At 34.3% G+C, this 18688-nt stretch overlaps 1 protein-coding gene and 2 pseudogenes across 1 annotated transcript; 2 read left to right on the forward strand and 1 right to left on the reverse strand.

Annotated features, from left to right (window-relative positions):
- The first annotated feature begins 1107 nt into the window (after positions 1-1107).
- On the forward strand, positions 1108-5131 carry LOC114735329 (protein NRT1/ PTR FAMILY 5.1-like; annotated as a pseudogene).
- Positions 5132-5864: 733 nt separating this feature from the next.
- LOC114735331 (uncharacterized) lies at positions 5865-6611 on the reverse strand (the record flags this gene model as incomplete). Its single annotated transcript, XM_028923018.1, has 3 exons — positions 5865-6226; positions 6321-6414; positions 6509-6611. Coding segments are annotated over 3 exons (363 nt in total), but the record flags the coding sequence as incomplete, so codon positions are not given.
- A 9178-nt stretch (positions 6612-15789) lies between these two features.
- Positions 15790-17379, forward strand: LOC114735311 (peroxidase P7-like; annotated as a pseudogene).
- The last annotated feature ends 1309 nt before the right edge of the window (positions 17380-18688 follow it).

Below are 18688 nucleotides of genomic sequence, written 5' to 3' on the forward strand. Positions count from 1 at the left end.
CGTCACTTCAACTTGAATATATTAAATTAAACTAGCCCAATATCTCATGTTCATGTGTTTATAGCCAGCTATTTAGAATAAGTATGCAATAAATTGAAACGACTTTTATATAAGCCTTCCAACGATAGTATTTGTTATTTTGTATTATATATGGTATGTTAAATTAAAGGATGAGACGCTAAAAAAAAAAACTCTTAATTAAAGCTTTTTTAAAATATTTACCACTTAGTGTCAGTATCGATGGCCATATACATAATCATATTCGAATGAAAACTTCAATTATCTAAAAAGCTAAGTAAACGTGAACCATATACAGATGTTATGTACATTGTATTCATATTACTAGCTAGGAGAAAAAAACTCGATCGCAAATATGTATGTCAATCTCTATCAAAAGTAAAACATTGATAATATGCTACTACTTCCTCTTATTAATATAAGAGCTAATTAACTAATTTGAGTAAATTAATAAAGTTTGTTAAGTTAATTATTTGTAATAAATAGATATTTTTTTTTATATAATGCCTTTGATAATTATATATATTAATTAGAACTACTATTTAATGGAATCTTTAACATTTACAACTACTACAAGGACTACTTTAAAAAAAAAATAGATAAATATGAGAGACAAAGTGAATTTAGGGTCTTATATTTAAAACTAAATTAAAAATTAAACTAGATCTTATGTTAAGTATCAATGGTAGTATTATATGTGCACTTGCTTCATAAAGTCAACCCAAAAAAATTAAATAAATACTAAAATGGACCCAAAGCTAAGGAGGAGTGGGAGACAAAATATAATGACAAGGCAGTGATAGAAAGGGCGGTGGGTACGAGTTGCTAAATCCTTAGCTTCCATTGGCCAGTTGGACAGTAAGCCCACAAACAAAGCATTGCATTTATGTTGTGTTTAATAAACATTAATCATCATCAAGTTGAAGATTCCAAGTATCTCTCAGTGGTTCTTCTATTTTGGCTGCACGCTTTTTAACATATATATGATCTAATCTTATCGAACCTTTTGGCTCTATTATATTATAGCTCCACTCTTTATATAAATCTGTACACCCTGAGAACCTAATCAGTCATATTATTTCCCCCCTCTTTAGCTTCCATTGCCTTTAACTCTCTCTTCTTTGAAATTTCTTCAATGGAACCCCAATCATCAGAGTATACCAGAGATGGCACTATCGACTTTCGTGGTCGTCCTGCGCTTTCATCTAAGACAGGCAAATGGAGGGCTTGCGCTTTCCTCGTTGGTCAGCATCTTTCTATTCATATTCTGTTCCTTTTTTCAGTGTATTTTCTCAGACTATGAAGGTTTAGTTTTGTTCAGTGTCATCCAACTGAAAAATCTATGTCTACCCTTAGAGTTTAATTATATAACTTCCAGTTTCACTCGTGCTCTTCTGTCGTCTGACTCCCTTGCGTGTTTGGCTTTAGTTTCCTTTCATATTAAACAAAAAGTCTGAACTGTATGTATGCTAACTTTGTTATTTTTAACCTCATCGACCAGCTCGTGAAAATTTGCCAATATGTTGATATGGTTTTATCATCACATGTATTAACTATTGGGTTGCTCCTTTTTCGTGTATATGTGTTGTTAAAGGCTACGAAGCATTTGAAAGGATGGCTTTCTATGGAGTTGCTTCCAACTTGGTCATTTATCTCACAACCCAACTCCATGAAGACACTGTCTCATCTGTGAGGAACGTGAATAACTGGTCAGGATCTGTGTGGATAACACCGATTTTTGGTGCCTTCATAGCAGATTTCTACTTGGGTCGCTTCTGGACTTTCACTCTGTCGTCTCTCATTTATGTCTTGGTAATTAAGCTAAAATCTAACTGCTATATATTTATTTTCTGAACATAAACTATATGGTCTATTAACCAAGCCCAAGAACTCCTCGTCCCAGAGATGAGTGGTAGATTTAGAATCTTCTGCTAAATTGCATCTACATATCAATCCATTCTATCTTCCAACCAAAAGAAGACCCACACCAGTTCGGACTTTATTTCACGTTAAAGTACCCCCAGCCAGTGTGGACTAGACAAATATATCATTAATATAGGCCCAAACTAATGAAAATGAACCGATATTAATCCCATTTACGTTATAGTTTATCAGGAAACAATTTTGTCACTTCATAAAACATGGATTTAGAGTTTAGACAGTTAAGTTTAGAATTCATCAAGCTTATAATTACCCCCTTTCATGTACAGGGAATGACTCTTCTGACTGTAGCTGTATCCCTCAAGAGCTTGAGGCCAAATTGCACCAGTGGAGTCTGCGACAAGGCTTCTCCTTCACAGATTGCATTCTTTTACTCAGCACTCTACATAATATCAATTGGGGCTGGTGGGACAAAACCAAACATTTCAACTTTTGGTGCTGATCAGTTTGATGATTTTAATCCCAGTGAGAAAGAACTCAAGGCCTCATTCTTCAACTGGTGGATGTTCACCACGTTCCTAGGAGCTTTGAGCGCCACAGCAGGCCTCGTTTATGTGCAAGAAAACTTGGGATGGGGCCTAGGCTATGGTATCCCAACTGTTGGTCTATTATTATCCCTGCTGATATTTTACGCAGGGACCCCAACGTATCGCCACAAAGCCAGGACAACCAAGAGTCCTCTCAGGCATAATTCAAGTCCCTATTGCTGCGTTCAGAAACAGAAAACTCAAGCTCCCTAATGACCCCTCAAAGCTTCATGAGCATGAGATTCAACATTACATTAGCAGTGGAAAACGCCAAGTCTATCACACTCCTTTTCTGAGGTGAGCACCATATTATTCCAATATTTAATTTGTCTTAATCATTTCTCACACAATCTGATGCAGATAAATAATATAATTAGCTAGAATAATTAATGCAATAATTATACACAGCTTGTTTAACCACGAAACACAGTTCTATATAATACTCATCGAATATCCATGGAAGCTGATCTATCTAATCACACAAGTTGCAGTAGAGTGTGTGTGTGTGCGTGTGTTTTAATTTCTTTTTCACTATAATAGGAATGGGACTGATATTCCCCTACATACATATATTCCAAGTTGTAAGGAACTGTTTAAGGTGATTCACAACTTAGGTAAGGCCGAGCGTGATACTACTAGTGGCCTAGTGGGATAGTAACGTACAGTGAATTATGGAACACGAATTAAAGCATCTTTTTCTGGAACACCAACTTGAGATCAAGTGCGTGTGTGTGTTGTGGCCCGGGAAGTTTAAACTCTCAGGAGCCAAACAGAAATAATAAGATTAAGTCAAAAAATCTTTCATTATTAGAATGAAAAACAAACTAAAATTTTTTTCTGTCATTCTAATGATGAAAATGAGATTTAAAAGGGAGGGGAGGGATTTTAATGGAGGGAAGGGGAGGAGAGGAAAGTAGAAGGATTTTAATATTATCTTGTTTGGATTTATAAAAAGGAAGGGGAGGGGGGAGTTTTAATATTGCCTTGTTTGGTTCATGAGGAGAGAGAAGGGAAAAATATTTTAACATAGACAATTTTATCCTTATTTTATTTAAAATATGGATATAATAGTCACAACATGACAAAATATTACTCTTTCTCTCCAAATCCTTCCAATTTTGGAAGGAAGGTTGAGGGGGCAGGGAGGGAAAATTTTTTAAAATTTTTCCTCTCCTTTTAAAATTTATATGTTGCCAAACAAAAAGAAATAATTAAAATCCTTCTCCCTTCCTCCCCTCCCTTCCAAATCCCTCATACCAAACACACCTAATCGAAGCAATGGCAACTTCCGCCACTAAGCTTAGGTATCTAACAAAACGGTCCATTCTCAAAAGATTCGAGTTTTGGTTTCTTGCGTAGGTAGGAAATCCACTAATCGAAGGGTGGGGCTTTTCTGGGGATTGGGTATAGGCCATTCACTTCAATCCATTCCTTCCATTTACATAGTTCATACACATATGTCCAAAAAGGCCATCTAGATGACTGGTCCCATCCTTCAAGCAACTTGCACCCGACCGACACATAAGTGTTTCAAAATCACCACTTCATATCATCAAAAATGATATCCACGTGAAACAGGCTAGCTTCTTTCCCCTCAACTTACACTAAATACATATGATGAAAAACAGGATTTGAACAAACTGTACTGTTTGGTGATACAACTTCTTCCACTAGTAACATGCGGAAACAAGGATGAAGACCTAGTGTGTTAGGTAGGTTTTGTTATTTAGACAGACGATGGATTAATTGGATGAAACTGGTATACTTAGGTTCCTGGACAAGGCTGCAATAAAAGAAGGCTGCACAAGTTCCTCAAGTACGCCCTTGACAGTGACTCAGGTAGAAGAAACCAAGCTTATCTGTGGAATGATGCTCATATGGCTGGTGACACTAATTCCCAGCACCATTTGGGCACAAATCAACACTCTTTTCGTGAAACAAGGAACCACCTTGAACAGAAACCTGGGTCCTGACTTCAAAATCCCAGCAGCCTCGCTTGGGAGCTTCGTGACTCTGTCTATGCTCCTCTCTGTGCCAATGTATGATCGCTTCTTCGTGCCGTTCATGCGCCAGAGAACAGGAAATCCCAGAGGGATCACACTGCTTCAAAGGCTGGGTATTGGGTTTGCGATCCAAATCATAGCCATCGCAATTGCATACGCCATTGAAGTTAAGAGAATGCGCGTCATATCCTCACATGGGTTGGAAGGACCAAAAGACATAGTCCCTATGAGCATTTTCTGGCTTTTGCCTCAGTACGTTCTGATTGGAATTGCAGATGTGTTCAATGCCATAGGGTTGCTAGAGTTCTTCTATGATCAATCCCCAGATGAGTTGCAGAGCCTAGGCACAACGTTCTTCACAAGTGGGATCGGTGTTGGGAATTTCTTGAAAGCTTTTTGGTGACCATGGCTGCCAAGATTACAGGAACTGGTGGGAGGAAGAGCTGGATCGGAGACAACTTGAATAATTGCCACTTGGATTACTACTATGGGTTTCTGTTGGTGATATCAATTGCCAACTTAGTGGCGTTTCTTTGGGCATCAAGTAGGTACGTTTACAAGAGGGAGCCAGTACAGGTGAACGAGATTAATCATCAGCGTGTGCTTCAGATGAAAAGCAAACCAACTTTGATGAATTGCTAGAACTAAAAGTGTGAACAATTTAAGACTTGTCATGTATTTTGAAAACACTAGAAGGAACGTACTTTACATGTTGTTGACTTGTGGTTTAAGAACAGGGGTGCAAGGTACTTTGAAATGTCGAAACACACAGAGGTGTGAAGACCATTATAGATATTCAGGCCCCAAATAAAAAAAAGAAAGAAAGAAGAAGACCCTTATAGATATATGGATGTACGTTTTAAATGGCCTGTTAATCTTTCAGCCCATTTAAATTTTGATGATGTGGCCTGTGAAGACCTTATCGAATATTTGTGGTCGAGAAATAATCAATCAAATGTCCATATTTTACAGTTATCTTATTGGTAGTATGCAAATAAAATCTAAGTCTACAGAGAGAATTAAGCAATGAAGTAATGTATTACTAGCAAAGCAAGCGGATTGGTCAATCGTCAGCGTGTTGATTCGAGTGGCTCCGTCATACAATTACACTCTCTTCCCAGCCCGTCTATTATTTGCCTGTCTCCGCCACTCTTATCAGATATGGCATTGGTAGGTACACTTGTGTTTTGAGTTTTAGACATTTGGTGTAGATGAGAATGAGGATTAACTAACTCAAACTGTGAAAAACGTTTGAGTATTTTGAAAAAATAAATTGCAGGGACTAAATTAAAAATTGTTGTATCAGTAAGTTTTTCTTTTAATTTATTTTTGTTTTCCACGGGAGGGTTAAGGAAGCACTGCAATCCTTAATTAGTTTCCAATGAGATAATTATGCTTTAGAAAGCTGAAGAAGAGGGAAGCAGGAAGGTGAGAGAAAATTGTATCTACATTATAAAGTGGGTTATCACTACATATCCATAGTCCATGCAGACTGATGGCGATAACTTGGAGTGATAAGATAACAAAATTAAAGCAACACCGATACATAAAATCACTTATGAAAGAAATTATTAGAAAGGAGAAAGAAGCTCCCATTCGACCACCTCTCTGATATCGGAACGAGCAGTCTCCACCTGTGGTTTTTGGGGCTGAGCATCAGAAGAAAGACGATTGTCATAGTAGTGACAAGCGGCGGCGCCGGAGAGCACAGCCAGTGTTAATGCCTGAGCATGCATCCTTCATCCAAAACCAAAGCAACCCCACCTCAATTTCAGCAAATAAATAATGAATCAAAACTGAACAGAGCATAAAAGCCACACCAAAATGTTACCTGGCATGAATAAGCCTGAGACTAGGTTTCATAGCAGAGGCTTTGCGAGAGTTAGCCAGGAAGGATGCCCCTATTCCTGTGGCCCATAATGCCCCTGCAATTCCAATCAACACCCCCACGATGAGCAAGTTATGTAATTTCCTTCACTGACAGAAAAAGAGAAAGGTTATGAATGTGGGATGACATACCAATGGAAGCAAGCTTGTGTTCAGAAACCCACCAATGAAGACTGACATTTGGTTTTTGTGTAAATGTGCGGAAGGTGTTGAATGAATTGCGAATGAGAAGCCATGGAAAGAAAAGGTTGGTTATTTATAGAAGAGAGGCAAGGAATGGTGAGAGTCGAGTTGGGAGACATTGCCGTTGATTTAGGGTATGGCCCCCGGGTTCAGAATCTGACTGACTCTGTTGCCGAGGGAGGGAACACCGAAAGCCTTAAAACCACAGGCTTCTCTTGGCCTGGTTTCATCTGGGTGCTTGGTTTTGCTCCTGCGTCTTTTGAGCTAACATATAGAGCCTGCTTCACTACTCACAAGGTCCTTTACTTCCTTGACCAGAGCTCATTGCATCTGCACTTGATTGATTCTCCTTCTTGCCCCACCAACATTTAATAGTATAAAACCTCTTTGACAATCTTCCTTGGCGAATCAGTTTATCCAAAACTTTGATTTAATACGGATTTTTTTTCTTTTGGTAAAAAGCTTTGTTCAGATATTCTGTCGCATACTTAATTGATGCACATGCACTTCAACACGTGTCTGATCTTTATGTAAAACTGCACATGCGTTGATGGTTAACGACAAAACCGTGGGAACTGGGAATAAGAAATAAATAATGGCCGACGCTTTTGGATAAGGGCGCTGTGAACATTTTTGTGATATTCGAGGTATTTATATTTAATTTCAATGAATTATACATAAATTTGTTTTATTTTTAAAATATAAGATACAAGGAAAAAAACAGTTACTAATTAAAAGGGAATGTGAAATAATTAAAATTGATAATAAACATTGAATACGGAAAAGCGTGTTGATTCCCTTAATTAAATCCCTACGAAGCTGTGTGCGGGCAAAGATTGGTGTAACTGTACCAACTACCCAGAAAGAAAGAAACAACGTCAGACGACAAGGCGTATCACGGAGAATTCGGATTTGCATAACACATCAATTTCTTTTGGTATGTCCTTTTTCTGAGTAGGTTCATTTTTGTTTCTGCTTCCTTTCTCGCATACGATTAATTAATGCTTATAAAGAACATGACTACTTTTTTTCTTTTGCTAAAAAAAGAACTTGTATTAAAAAATGTTAAATATTGAAAACGGCCAACAGAACGTAGAATGACAATTGCACGGAAATTCAATTTTCTTTCAGCAGATAGAAAGGCGTAACTATAAGAAGAGAAATACTAAGAGTTAATTAATCTGTAAGTCCTTATAGTTTAACAATTTTAATTTTATCAGGTCTTTATAGTTTTTTTTTTTTATTAGTGTTCTTATTCTTTCACATGTTTTTAATTAAGTCCTTGCATTTATTTTTCTTTTTATAAAGTCTTATAATTTCCTAAATTCTTAATCAGGTCCATGTTGTTTTAATTTTTATTTATTAGTTAAATATAAACTTAATTAATTAGATTACTGAGATATAAAATATTAATAATTAAATTAAATTAATATAAGTAATATAATTAATTAATCATATAAATTTTTTAGAACAAATAATATTTTCTTGCTGGCAAAAAAAAAATTATTGTATTATATTATTTAGAATATTTTTTTAATTTTTATATTTTTAGAATATTATTGTCTATATATAACTAATATTAAATAATATATACTATTTTATATTATAGAATAGTATTATTAGAATTCATAAAATAAAGAGTAAAAAATTCAGGGACTTAATTAAAAATGAGGTGAACTTATAAGGACTTCATAAAAAGAAAAATAAATACAAGAACCTAATTAAAAAGATGTGAAAGTATAAGGACCTAATAAAAAGAAATAAAACTATAGGGACCTAATTCAAAATCAGTTAAAACTATAAGGACTTACAAATTTTATTTTTTATTTTCTTTTGGCTTGGTGTGACAACCAATATAAGCTTTAACACGTTATCAAATGGGGTCGGAGAGCAAAAAAAAAAAAAAGAAAAAGAAAAGAAAAACGATGTGACATACACATGCATTTTTAAGGAAAAATTACAATCAAGTCCCAATAAAGAGATTTAATTACCTTAAAGTTTATCAACAACTGAAGAACATTCAATAACAAATTTAAAGTAAGAAATGACAATATATTCATATTGGTCACTTATTGTTGGACTTTCTTAGTAATTGAATTCCTTTTCTGAGATCTCATGGTGATTTTTTCCTTTTTAAGAGTGGCATGATCAATGATACTTTATTTTTATTTTTGTACAATTAAATATACGCACACATACAAATATATCAACGTTAATATTATCCAACATGACAAGTGGCAGAAATCACCTTTTTGTTTTGAGACTAACCAGCATACGAAATGGAAAAAAAAAAAAAAGTAGTAAATTCGAAGACAGTAGGTTTTTGGGTGTGAACAGAAAAAGGCCCATTGGATAAAAAGTTAAACAGTATTGGCCCAGAATATTCCTTAGGCGGCTATTAGCCCATTAACTGAGATCGCATTAATGATTGAGGCTCTACGAATTACGAATATAAAGCGTTAAACTCATCGCAACCAACTGGGTTCTAAAACAGGGCCCATTTATATTTAGGCCTCACTTAAGCCCTTATCAATATATTTACATATTTTTAATAAAGAATGTCAAAACTAAATCTGAATAATTTAAATTTTAAAATTTTACCAGTGTAAAATAGAAAAAAAAAAAAAACAATTCATAGTGCTCATCATAAAACATAGAAAGTGTGAGACATTCCTCCGGCTTCGAGAAAAAGAAATTATGTCTTCAAGATGTTGTCCATCGAATTGTTTGATTATATTGTGAAGATTGAAAGATTATATCTTTCATATATACTCAAGCCAAATTAGAGACTTATTAAAATTAAATTTATATCTAATATTTGTTAGATATAAATTACCTCTTAAAAAATGTTTCACACATGAGAGATTTTGCTTTGAATTAAGCTTGGTTGCAAGTTTGCAATATATTGATACTACATGGCATGCAACCCATGAATACAATGTAAAAATGATCAGCACAAAAATCAATTCTAACATTCTCGAAACTGAATAAAATAAAATCATGCTAAAATTCCTCAAATTTGTTTAAACTGATACTATCTTTAGTCTTTAATATAAAAACTAGTTGACTGATTTGAGTAGATTAAAAAAACTAGTTAAATTAGTTATTTGTAATAAATAGATGTTATCTTTTTAAAAATATCCTTATCAATCAAATATGTTTGTTATAACTACTATTATTACAAAAAACTACCTTAAGAAAAAATGAATAAACATAAGAAAAAAATGAATTGAGATCTTATATTTAGAACCAAAATAAAAATTAAATGAGCTTTTATATTAATGATCAGAGACGGTATTTCAATTAAAACTTATATAAAAACCTGTGTAGATGGCCTCCAATTAGATAAAATAAAATTGAATAAAATAAAATCAATCATTGGAAGTCATTAAGTCTAAACCGTTGAGATCAAAATATCAACAACATTAAATTCGTAGGTAGTTAAGAAATCGCGGTAGAGTATCTCTTTGTTTTATGTTATGCTGCTCGAGTCAATGGCCTTATCGAATTTCGTTTCATATCCTGGAAGCCAATTTAATTTCAATGTCTCCCACGATAATGACTCTATCCTAATTCCTATTACTTTAACCACTAGTCAACATTCCATCACAGGAGTGGCGCAACAATTTTTTTGGCACTTCTTATTTACAAATATTTCATTCAGTCGTCAACGAACAAAAAGATGAGCTACAAAGACAAATTAATTTCTTACAGAACTTATATAATTAATAGGCTTGATTGTAAATATAAATTTTTAATTCACTTTGTATTTATAATTTTTTTAATATTTTGTTGATTAGTTTTACTGCTTTTTTTATTCTTTCTGTCTTGTACACTTAATTTCATCGTTGAAAGAGAGATATAGAGACACTTTAGAGAAAACGACACACAATTTTCATTAAATGACTAATTTAATTAATAAAATTTTGTAATTTGATCTTATATTTAAGATTAAATAGAGTATTAATTAAAATTAAGTATCGATCAACATAGCATGCTAACTTTATATACGCTCATTTTCAGACGATTTAATCTCACGTCGATAATTTAACCGAGCATATTCTACCATAAAGCGCAGTTTAAGAATTTAACATTTGATTTGTAGAGTAAAAAAAATCAAACTTATTAATATCTTTTTAATTGAACTACGAATTACTTTTCCCTCAAATCAGAAAGCCTAGTTTAAGAATTTCACTAAAACCATCAGCACACATTTTTTACAAATAATTAATTTAACTAGTCTTTTTGATCTTTATAGATTAATTATCAAGCTCCTACATTAATGATTTTTAAAAATAAAAACAGCATCTAATAAATTGCCTGCGATTGTTTTCATCCCACGCTATAGTATACATATGTATGTAAGGCTAAATTATAATGTCGTCTAACAACTTATTAATTGGTTGGCCAAAAAAACCAATTAATTAATTGAAATGAAAGGCAATGAGGCCGGCGAGCAGCACATGGCTTTTTTTGACTAATTTGAGTTAAAATAATTAAAGCGTATCTAATCTTTATGACCAAGGAGTAGAAATTTCAAGCAATGGAGCGTGATGAATGGGAATAACTTTGAAATAGTGAACCAGTTTCCACAATGTGAAACCGCTAAGCAGTTTGAAATATGCTCTTCTGGAACATTATTGCAGCAGACAAATTAGGCCGCATAATGTTTCATATCCAAATGATGTACGAGTATGTTACAAGTGTACGTCAATTCTCAACCTCATTTGAAGCAAAAGCAAAACGTCGCTGTTAATTAGTTTTCTTAGAAGAAAATTCTACTCTCTTGGAGTATCAAAATTTCTATGGCCTGCTCTATTGGCTTCACTTGTATCCATCCTAAATAAAAGATCCCTGGGACGTAATTATGATAAGTGACACTTTATTCTGGTGTTGAAAACCAGGGTTGTGATCTCATGATGCTTTGAATTTTTTGGTGTTGATTAATGAAAAGGTTATAGCTAAACCAATATTGTGATATTTAGTAGGACCTTATGTTACCACTGCAGGAACCAAATGGAACTCTTCCCAACCACTTCTAAACGGTAATGCTCTTTCATTAGACATCTTTTTGAACTATTGGTGTGACGTATATAACAACAGCAATTCTTATAAGGCAAAGTTGCCTACATATATGGATCGTTAAGTGTTATTATGCTTTAACAATAATTAAATTTTTAATGCTTCGTTCGATAATGCCGTTGAGTATTTTCTTTAATCTTTCTTTACCACTCCATAGATAAATGTATATTGTGAATATATTTGATTATGCACCATATTTTTCTTAGAACAAAATAATTTATTGAGTTTTTTTGGCCTTGTATTAAAAATGAACAAGGATGGGAGATTCTTTACACACATGATTTTGACTATACATATTTCGAACTATTGAAGTAATCTTTCCCGTAACTCACTTTCAACATGCATGATTAACGGGAAGATGCTTGCTCATACAAGTCCAAGCTATTTAACAAAATAAACTTAAAAGATTTGTCTCTTTAATTTTTTCTTCAGCCAGTAGATTTACTAAATACTTCACGCTACGTGACTTAATTGGGTTATTGGACGAAACGGAGCAATTTTCAACTTCACTTCATGGATTTTTTTTAATACGTTTATCTTCTTGCTTTTTTTTTTTGGCCAGATTCATACGTTTATTTTTTTTCTTTTGAGAAATATCGTGATGAATAAATCCCTATATATTGTGAAAAAAGTTTATATCCATGGAAAGAAAAATCTCCCGCTATTAATTACAAAGTATCCTTACCTAATCAGAAAGTATGACGACTTCTAAAAATTGAAAGCTTATTCTCTTGTAAATAATGTAAGTTAAATTATAATTATAAGTTATAAGAAACCTTATTATTGTCTCATATATATATATATATATATATTCCTGTGTTAAATTCCGCTTTTAGATAATTATTTGCCATTAAATTTTCATTTTTTAATTTAAAAGTGTATTGAATATGGGTTTTCAAACGTCGCGAGCTATACGTTTCCAGCTGCCAAGCAATGGTCCGCAGAAATTTTGGATCAATTAAAGACCTTAATTTTTAATTGTGATTTTTTAAATCTGATGTCGACCTCCCTTAAATGATCTCAAAGGGTCATTTTGTCTAATTTTTAGGCCACTGCTCACCAGCAATCATTCAACTTTCATCCCCTAACAGTTTATAATTTAATGGTACCGTAATTCACACACCGCACCATTTAGCGGAGATTCAAAAACGAAAATTCCAAACATCTCCTTAATTTATTCTTATTTTTTTTTCTTAGACAACAAATACCTTTTCAGATTATATATATACACACACCCCATTCTTCTTAATTAGATATGGCCCAGGCATTGTATGAAAATTAAGAGATAAGTATTGATTTATTGGATTTTTTTTTGTATCTATGGTGCATTTTTTGACCAAACAAAACTTTGTAGCTCAAGAACACAAAACAAAGAAGATTTGGGAATTATTGTTTAAAAGTTACACCACGCCAACGTTTTGTTGAAACCAAGTTACAACTCTTTGCCTACAATATAAAGTTAACTAGATGTTACGAGAACATACTTCCCATTCTGACGGGTGAATCCTTAATTCAACAAGTCCATTAGTTTGATTTAAATTTTAAAATCTAAGATTCCCTTCATAGAAAAGGAATAAGATTTTTTTAAAAATTATATACTTTTAAGTGAACAAGTTAATTATCACAGATTCACAGTGATTGGTATCATGATACTTATTGTGGTTATATGATTTACGCAGTCTAAATATGGTTTCGACAGTCAGTTTTTAAAATTTGTAATTGGTTGCTTTCAAATAATAAAATCATTGTTTTTTTAAAAAATAACAATCAAGATATTATCTTTATTTTAAATTTTGTAGTCATTAAAACAATTTTTAAAAATAAAAAGATATAATAAAAAAGGAACCATCCAGATTTGGTGCTCACCGAAATTTAATCTAATATTCACATATATCCAGAGCATATGATAACTGAATGATTCAATAACAAATCTAAAATAAATTGAAAGGTTCAAAGATCACAAACTATAATCACAAATCTAAAATTAATATGACTCTTCTAGAAAGAGCGAAAATTATCCATATTATAAAAAAGGATCCAAGTTCAATCAATAGAGATAATGACAGGAAAAAAGAAAGAAAAAAAAAAGAATGGTGTAAATGAGGCTGTCAATGATGGAATGCTACATGTGTTTTTGTTTTTTATGGTTCGCATACACAGGATGTTTGTGTCCGCAAATATTTAAATCCTGTTGACTGAAGTTTTGAAGGAGTGGTTGATCTCTTGATGGCAGTGAGACGCTTAAACTTAAAATTTTAAATTCTCAATTAGGAACCCAGAGGCTCAAATTGATAATTTTGCGCAATGAAATCCCATCAAATTCCGCATTCCACATAACACAAAATCAACTGTGTCCAAAATACTTCAAATCAGCAATATCTAATACTACCTCTACTCCTTGATATAACACTTTGTTTGATTTTTATTTTGGTCTTACACATAAGATCTCAATCTATTTTGTCTCTCATATTTATCTATTTTTTTCCAAGATAATCCTTCCAATAATAATAGTTCTAGATAACAAACTTGGTTAGTAAAAATATTTTAGAAAAAACAACATATATTCATTACAAATAACTAATTTAACTAAATTACTTATTCTCCAAATTAGTCAACTGAGTCTTATAATTAAGACCGGAGGTAGTAATTAGAGCATGCTTCATGACAATTGAAAAGGGTTATCGGACCTAAATCCTGAAAAAAAAAATTAGTTTTTTTTTTCCGACCAATAATTTAGTTTCAAAAATTTCCACGGATTATAACATTTCATCTGTTGAGCTATGTAGTACAATTAATTTCCAAAAAAAAAGAAAAAGGGATTCCAAGGTGCATGTGGCGGTGCTTGTACGACTTTTTCTTGTTTTGCAGCGCAAGGAAGGGCTCTGACTCCAACCACTATCAAAAGTGACAAGGTGACCCGTCGAATTAATTGAAGCAAACATATTTACATTTATATTTGTGGGTGTGTGTGTGTGGGTCGCGTTAATATTTTATTGTTTTTAAATTGTAAACTCAACTGCTCCTTTTGACACAGCCAATAAAGCACATCCACAGAGAGAGAGAGAGAGAGAGAGAGAGAGAGAGTCCATTATAAGGTCAAAATTGGACGGTCAAAAGAATGTCTGAACCCTCCCCTAGTGGTCCAAACAATCACCTCCTTCCTTTGTACTAAAACTAATTTCCATCTTAATTAGTACTACTACTGATGTGGTACTAAGTTTAACCAACTCGTACCACCTAGCTCATTGAATTTTTAATAATCATATATAATGAGCGGTAGTGATCAATTATCAATAATACAAAGTTATCACATCATTTATACAACTGACGTCTTCTATTATTTGTAATAGTTGCTGATATTTTAGGGAAAGAAATTCATACATAGAATTGTATGTTCATGACAACGGTACTGTTTTGAGAAGTTTACGCACGTCTTTAAAAAAATGAAATATTCAAATTATTACTAGTCACACAGCTTCCCATATACACATATAACAAGTTTCCTCTGCTGGGTTGAACGTAATTATATGATTGATCCAGGCACTTACTTGAAAAGGGCTTAATTTGAGGGCAGAGGGTGGTTGTTGAGTTGTTCTATTTTGATCCCATAAAATAAACCACGCGTTGCTTCAAATGGTAGATAATTAATAATGAACTTTTACAAAAGCTTCCTCACCAAATTAAACTCTACTTTTGTAAATTAAACTAAGTCAATGCCCAGGAACAGATGGTTCCTCTTCTTTACGCTTTAGCTTTTCTGGTTTCTGGAACCTCCAAGGAGCCAGTCAAATTTCGCCTTCTATTTTTATATAATATATCTTCAAGTACTGCTCTGATCTGCCGCTGGCTGTATCGCATGTAAATAAAATAATATATTATTACCCATACGTCACTCATCAAAGCGTTAACTTATTAATGGGCCCCCCAACCTTGACAAATATGCACTATTTACCAACCTCTTTGCTTCAAACGAACAACAGTATGACGCCGGTTCTTTTTTTCTCCTTCTGGTTCCTTAAATTAAAATCACACACACCCCCCTTCTGGTATTTCTAATTTCTATAATGATTATTGTCGAGTATGAAACAGCGTAAACTGGCTTTGAAAGTTGGAAATATTCCTCTATACTCACCCATGCACTTATTTCTCTACGTGTTAGGTCACCTGCCGACCCAAACCACCTTGAGGTCTGGCCACTTCGAAGTTTCAAGCTAGCCCATCCTCATCTATTATATATACACCTCCAATAGCCCTCCCCTGCAATGCACAACATTCTCACAATTCATTCACAGCCACAACAAAGTCACGTACACAACAAATTAAACCATCTCCTTTTTCATTATGGGTTCTCCGAGCTCAATGAGCCGTTGTGTTCTGGTTTTGGTGGTTCTGCTCTTGGGGAGTACTGTGAAGGCACAGCTTTCTGCAGACTTTTACGCGAGATCTTGCCCTCAACTTCCCTACATTGTGAATCGTGCAGTGCATTCCGCCATTGCCAAGGAGGCACGCATGGGTGCTTCTCTTCTTCGCTTGTTCTTCCACGACTGCTTTGTCAATGTAATTCTTCTATGCTTTACTTTCATATTTTAATTAATTATTGCATCAAATGCACTCGCATGCATAAGTTTTCACTTCCTCCTGCGGCTTTCTCTATCTGAACTCTAAACTTTACGGTAAAAAGATTCTTCAAGTATTATGAAGATGGTAATAACAAATCAATGAAGCTAATATAGAGTGTTGTTGTCTGGCGTAAATATGGAAGGGATGTGATGGTTCGGTTCTTCTGGATGACACATCCAGTTTCAAGGGAGAGAAGGGCGCAGTGCCCAACAAGAACTCAGCTCGCGGCTTCGAAGTGATCGACGCCATCAAGTCGGAGGTCGAGAAAGGGTGCCCAGGTATCGTCTCCTGCGCCGACATTCTCGCCGTCACCTCCAGAGACTCCGTCCACTTTGTGAGTTCTCCTCTCCCTCCCTCCCTCCCCCCCCTCTCTCTCTCTCTGTGTTTAACATAATAATCCTCACATGCCAACATATTAATGGAGGAGCGTTACGTTGTGTGTTGACACTTAATAAAAATTTCAGCTTGGAGGGCCATACTGGGACGTGAAGCTCGGAAGAAGAGACGCCAGAACCACCAGTCTCTCTGCCGCAAACAACGGTATCCCACCACCGACCTCTAACCTCAACCAACTCATATCCAGATTCTCCTCACTCGGTCTCTCCACCAAGGACTTGGTCGTCTCTCTGGTACATATATTTTTCACTTTCCCTTATTCTAACCTTCATTGATCTCGCTCTCTTCTAATTAACATTCATATATAATTATTCCACCGTTGTATAGGTGGGCACACGATTGGACAAGCGAGATGCACTACTTTCAGGGCTCACATATACAACGAGAGCAACATAGACGCAGGTTTCGCTCGCACCAGGCAAACGAACTGCCCCAGGGTCTCAGGTACAGGGGACAACAATCTGGCTCCTCTTGATTTAGCGAGTCCCACTTACTTCGACAACAGCTACTTCAAGAACCTGGTTCAGAAGAAAGGGCTTCTTCACTCCGATCAGGAGCTCTTCAATGGCGGATCCGTCGACTCCATTGTGCAAGGCTACAGCGCCAACCCAGATCCTTCGCTGAGGATTTCGTTGGAGCCATGATCAAGATGGGCGACATCTCCCCCCTCACTGGCTCTCAGGGCGAGATCAGGAAAAACTGCAGGAGGGCCAACTAATTAATTATTCATTAATTACGTTTGTCCATTTTATATATGGTGGCTTCATCAGTTTGCGATATAATAATTATAATAATAATTAAGTTGTTTTGCTTATTCCTTTCATTTCTTTGTTGACTTTATTTGACTCATCAAGTGTGTTTATTAAATTCAACAGTGATGTAAGCGTCCTTCGTTTAATTTTGTTTTCTCAATCAATATACAAGTAGCGACCTATATGTTCCTTTCTAGTTTTTCTATTATTGCGTGTGTTTTTCGTCCTTCAACTATGCTGTGGCATCTAGACCATCCGCCCCCGGGGGGTTCGTTAGGCAGGTATCGACCCCACACGGTTAATATCACTGTAAAAGGGCTCAATTCTAACTTGCTTCCCCGACTTGAAGAGAGACAAAATTACGTTGCCGTCCAATTATTTCTTTCTTTTTTTTTTAATCCGTTCTGAATCAGCTGATCATTGACTTATAGGATAATCGGTAAACAAGTCAACTCACTGAAATCTGATGGTATCAATTTCAAATGCATAAATAAGTGACGACTTACGACAAAGGACAGAATTAATAGATTGCTTTAAAGATCGTTAACACTTGTATCGGACGATAAATCGATAAATATAAATGCTTATCTTCATTTATTCAGATTCAGTTGATTTTTTTTTTTTTGCCTTACTATACTTCTATTGGAGACAATTATGTTTAATTATACGTTTCCAGATAAATAAAGTCTTATAATTAGGATTAGAAGTAATATCTGATACACTATCCAAAATTAAAAAGTCATTTATGGTCCGTTTGGTATGAAGGATTTGAAGGAAGAGATGGAGGAGGAGGGATTTTAATCATTTTTTTTGTTTGGTAAGATACAAATTTTAGGAGGGGAGGAAAATTTTTTTAACATTTTCCCTCCCCTCCCATCATAAGCCTCCCCTCCAAAATTGGGTGAATTTGGAGGGAAAGAGTAATATTTTGGTTTGTGTTAACTAATATGCCCATATTATTTTCTAATAATCCCATGCTACCCTTCACTGCCAAATTGTATGTGATTTGATATATTTATGAATTTAATCATGCCTCTCTTCCCTCATTTATATGCTATCAAATATATATATATATATATAAAGTTGCTATCAAATATATTTTAATTTCCAAACACAAATCAAGCATTCAAAATAAAAACGTACAAATAAGTCATCGTTGTCATCTTTAAAAAAGTTATTTGACCATTCGTATAAAAAACACAGAAAAAATGGAAGCTGAAAAAAAATACTCAAATTAAACATATTTATTTCATTAGACCAGATTTTGGATATAAATATA

This window comes from Neltuma alba, unplaced genomic scaffold (assembly GCF_004799145.2).
Source record: "Neltuma alba isolate B1F8T4 unplaced genomic scaffold, ASM479914v2 tig00013202_pilon, whole genome shotgun sequence".
Classification (NCBI taxonomy): Eukaryota; Viridiplantae; Streptophyta; class Magnoliopsida; order Fabales; family Fabaceae; genus Neltuma; species Neltuma alba.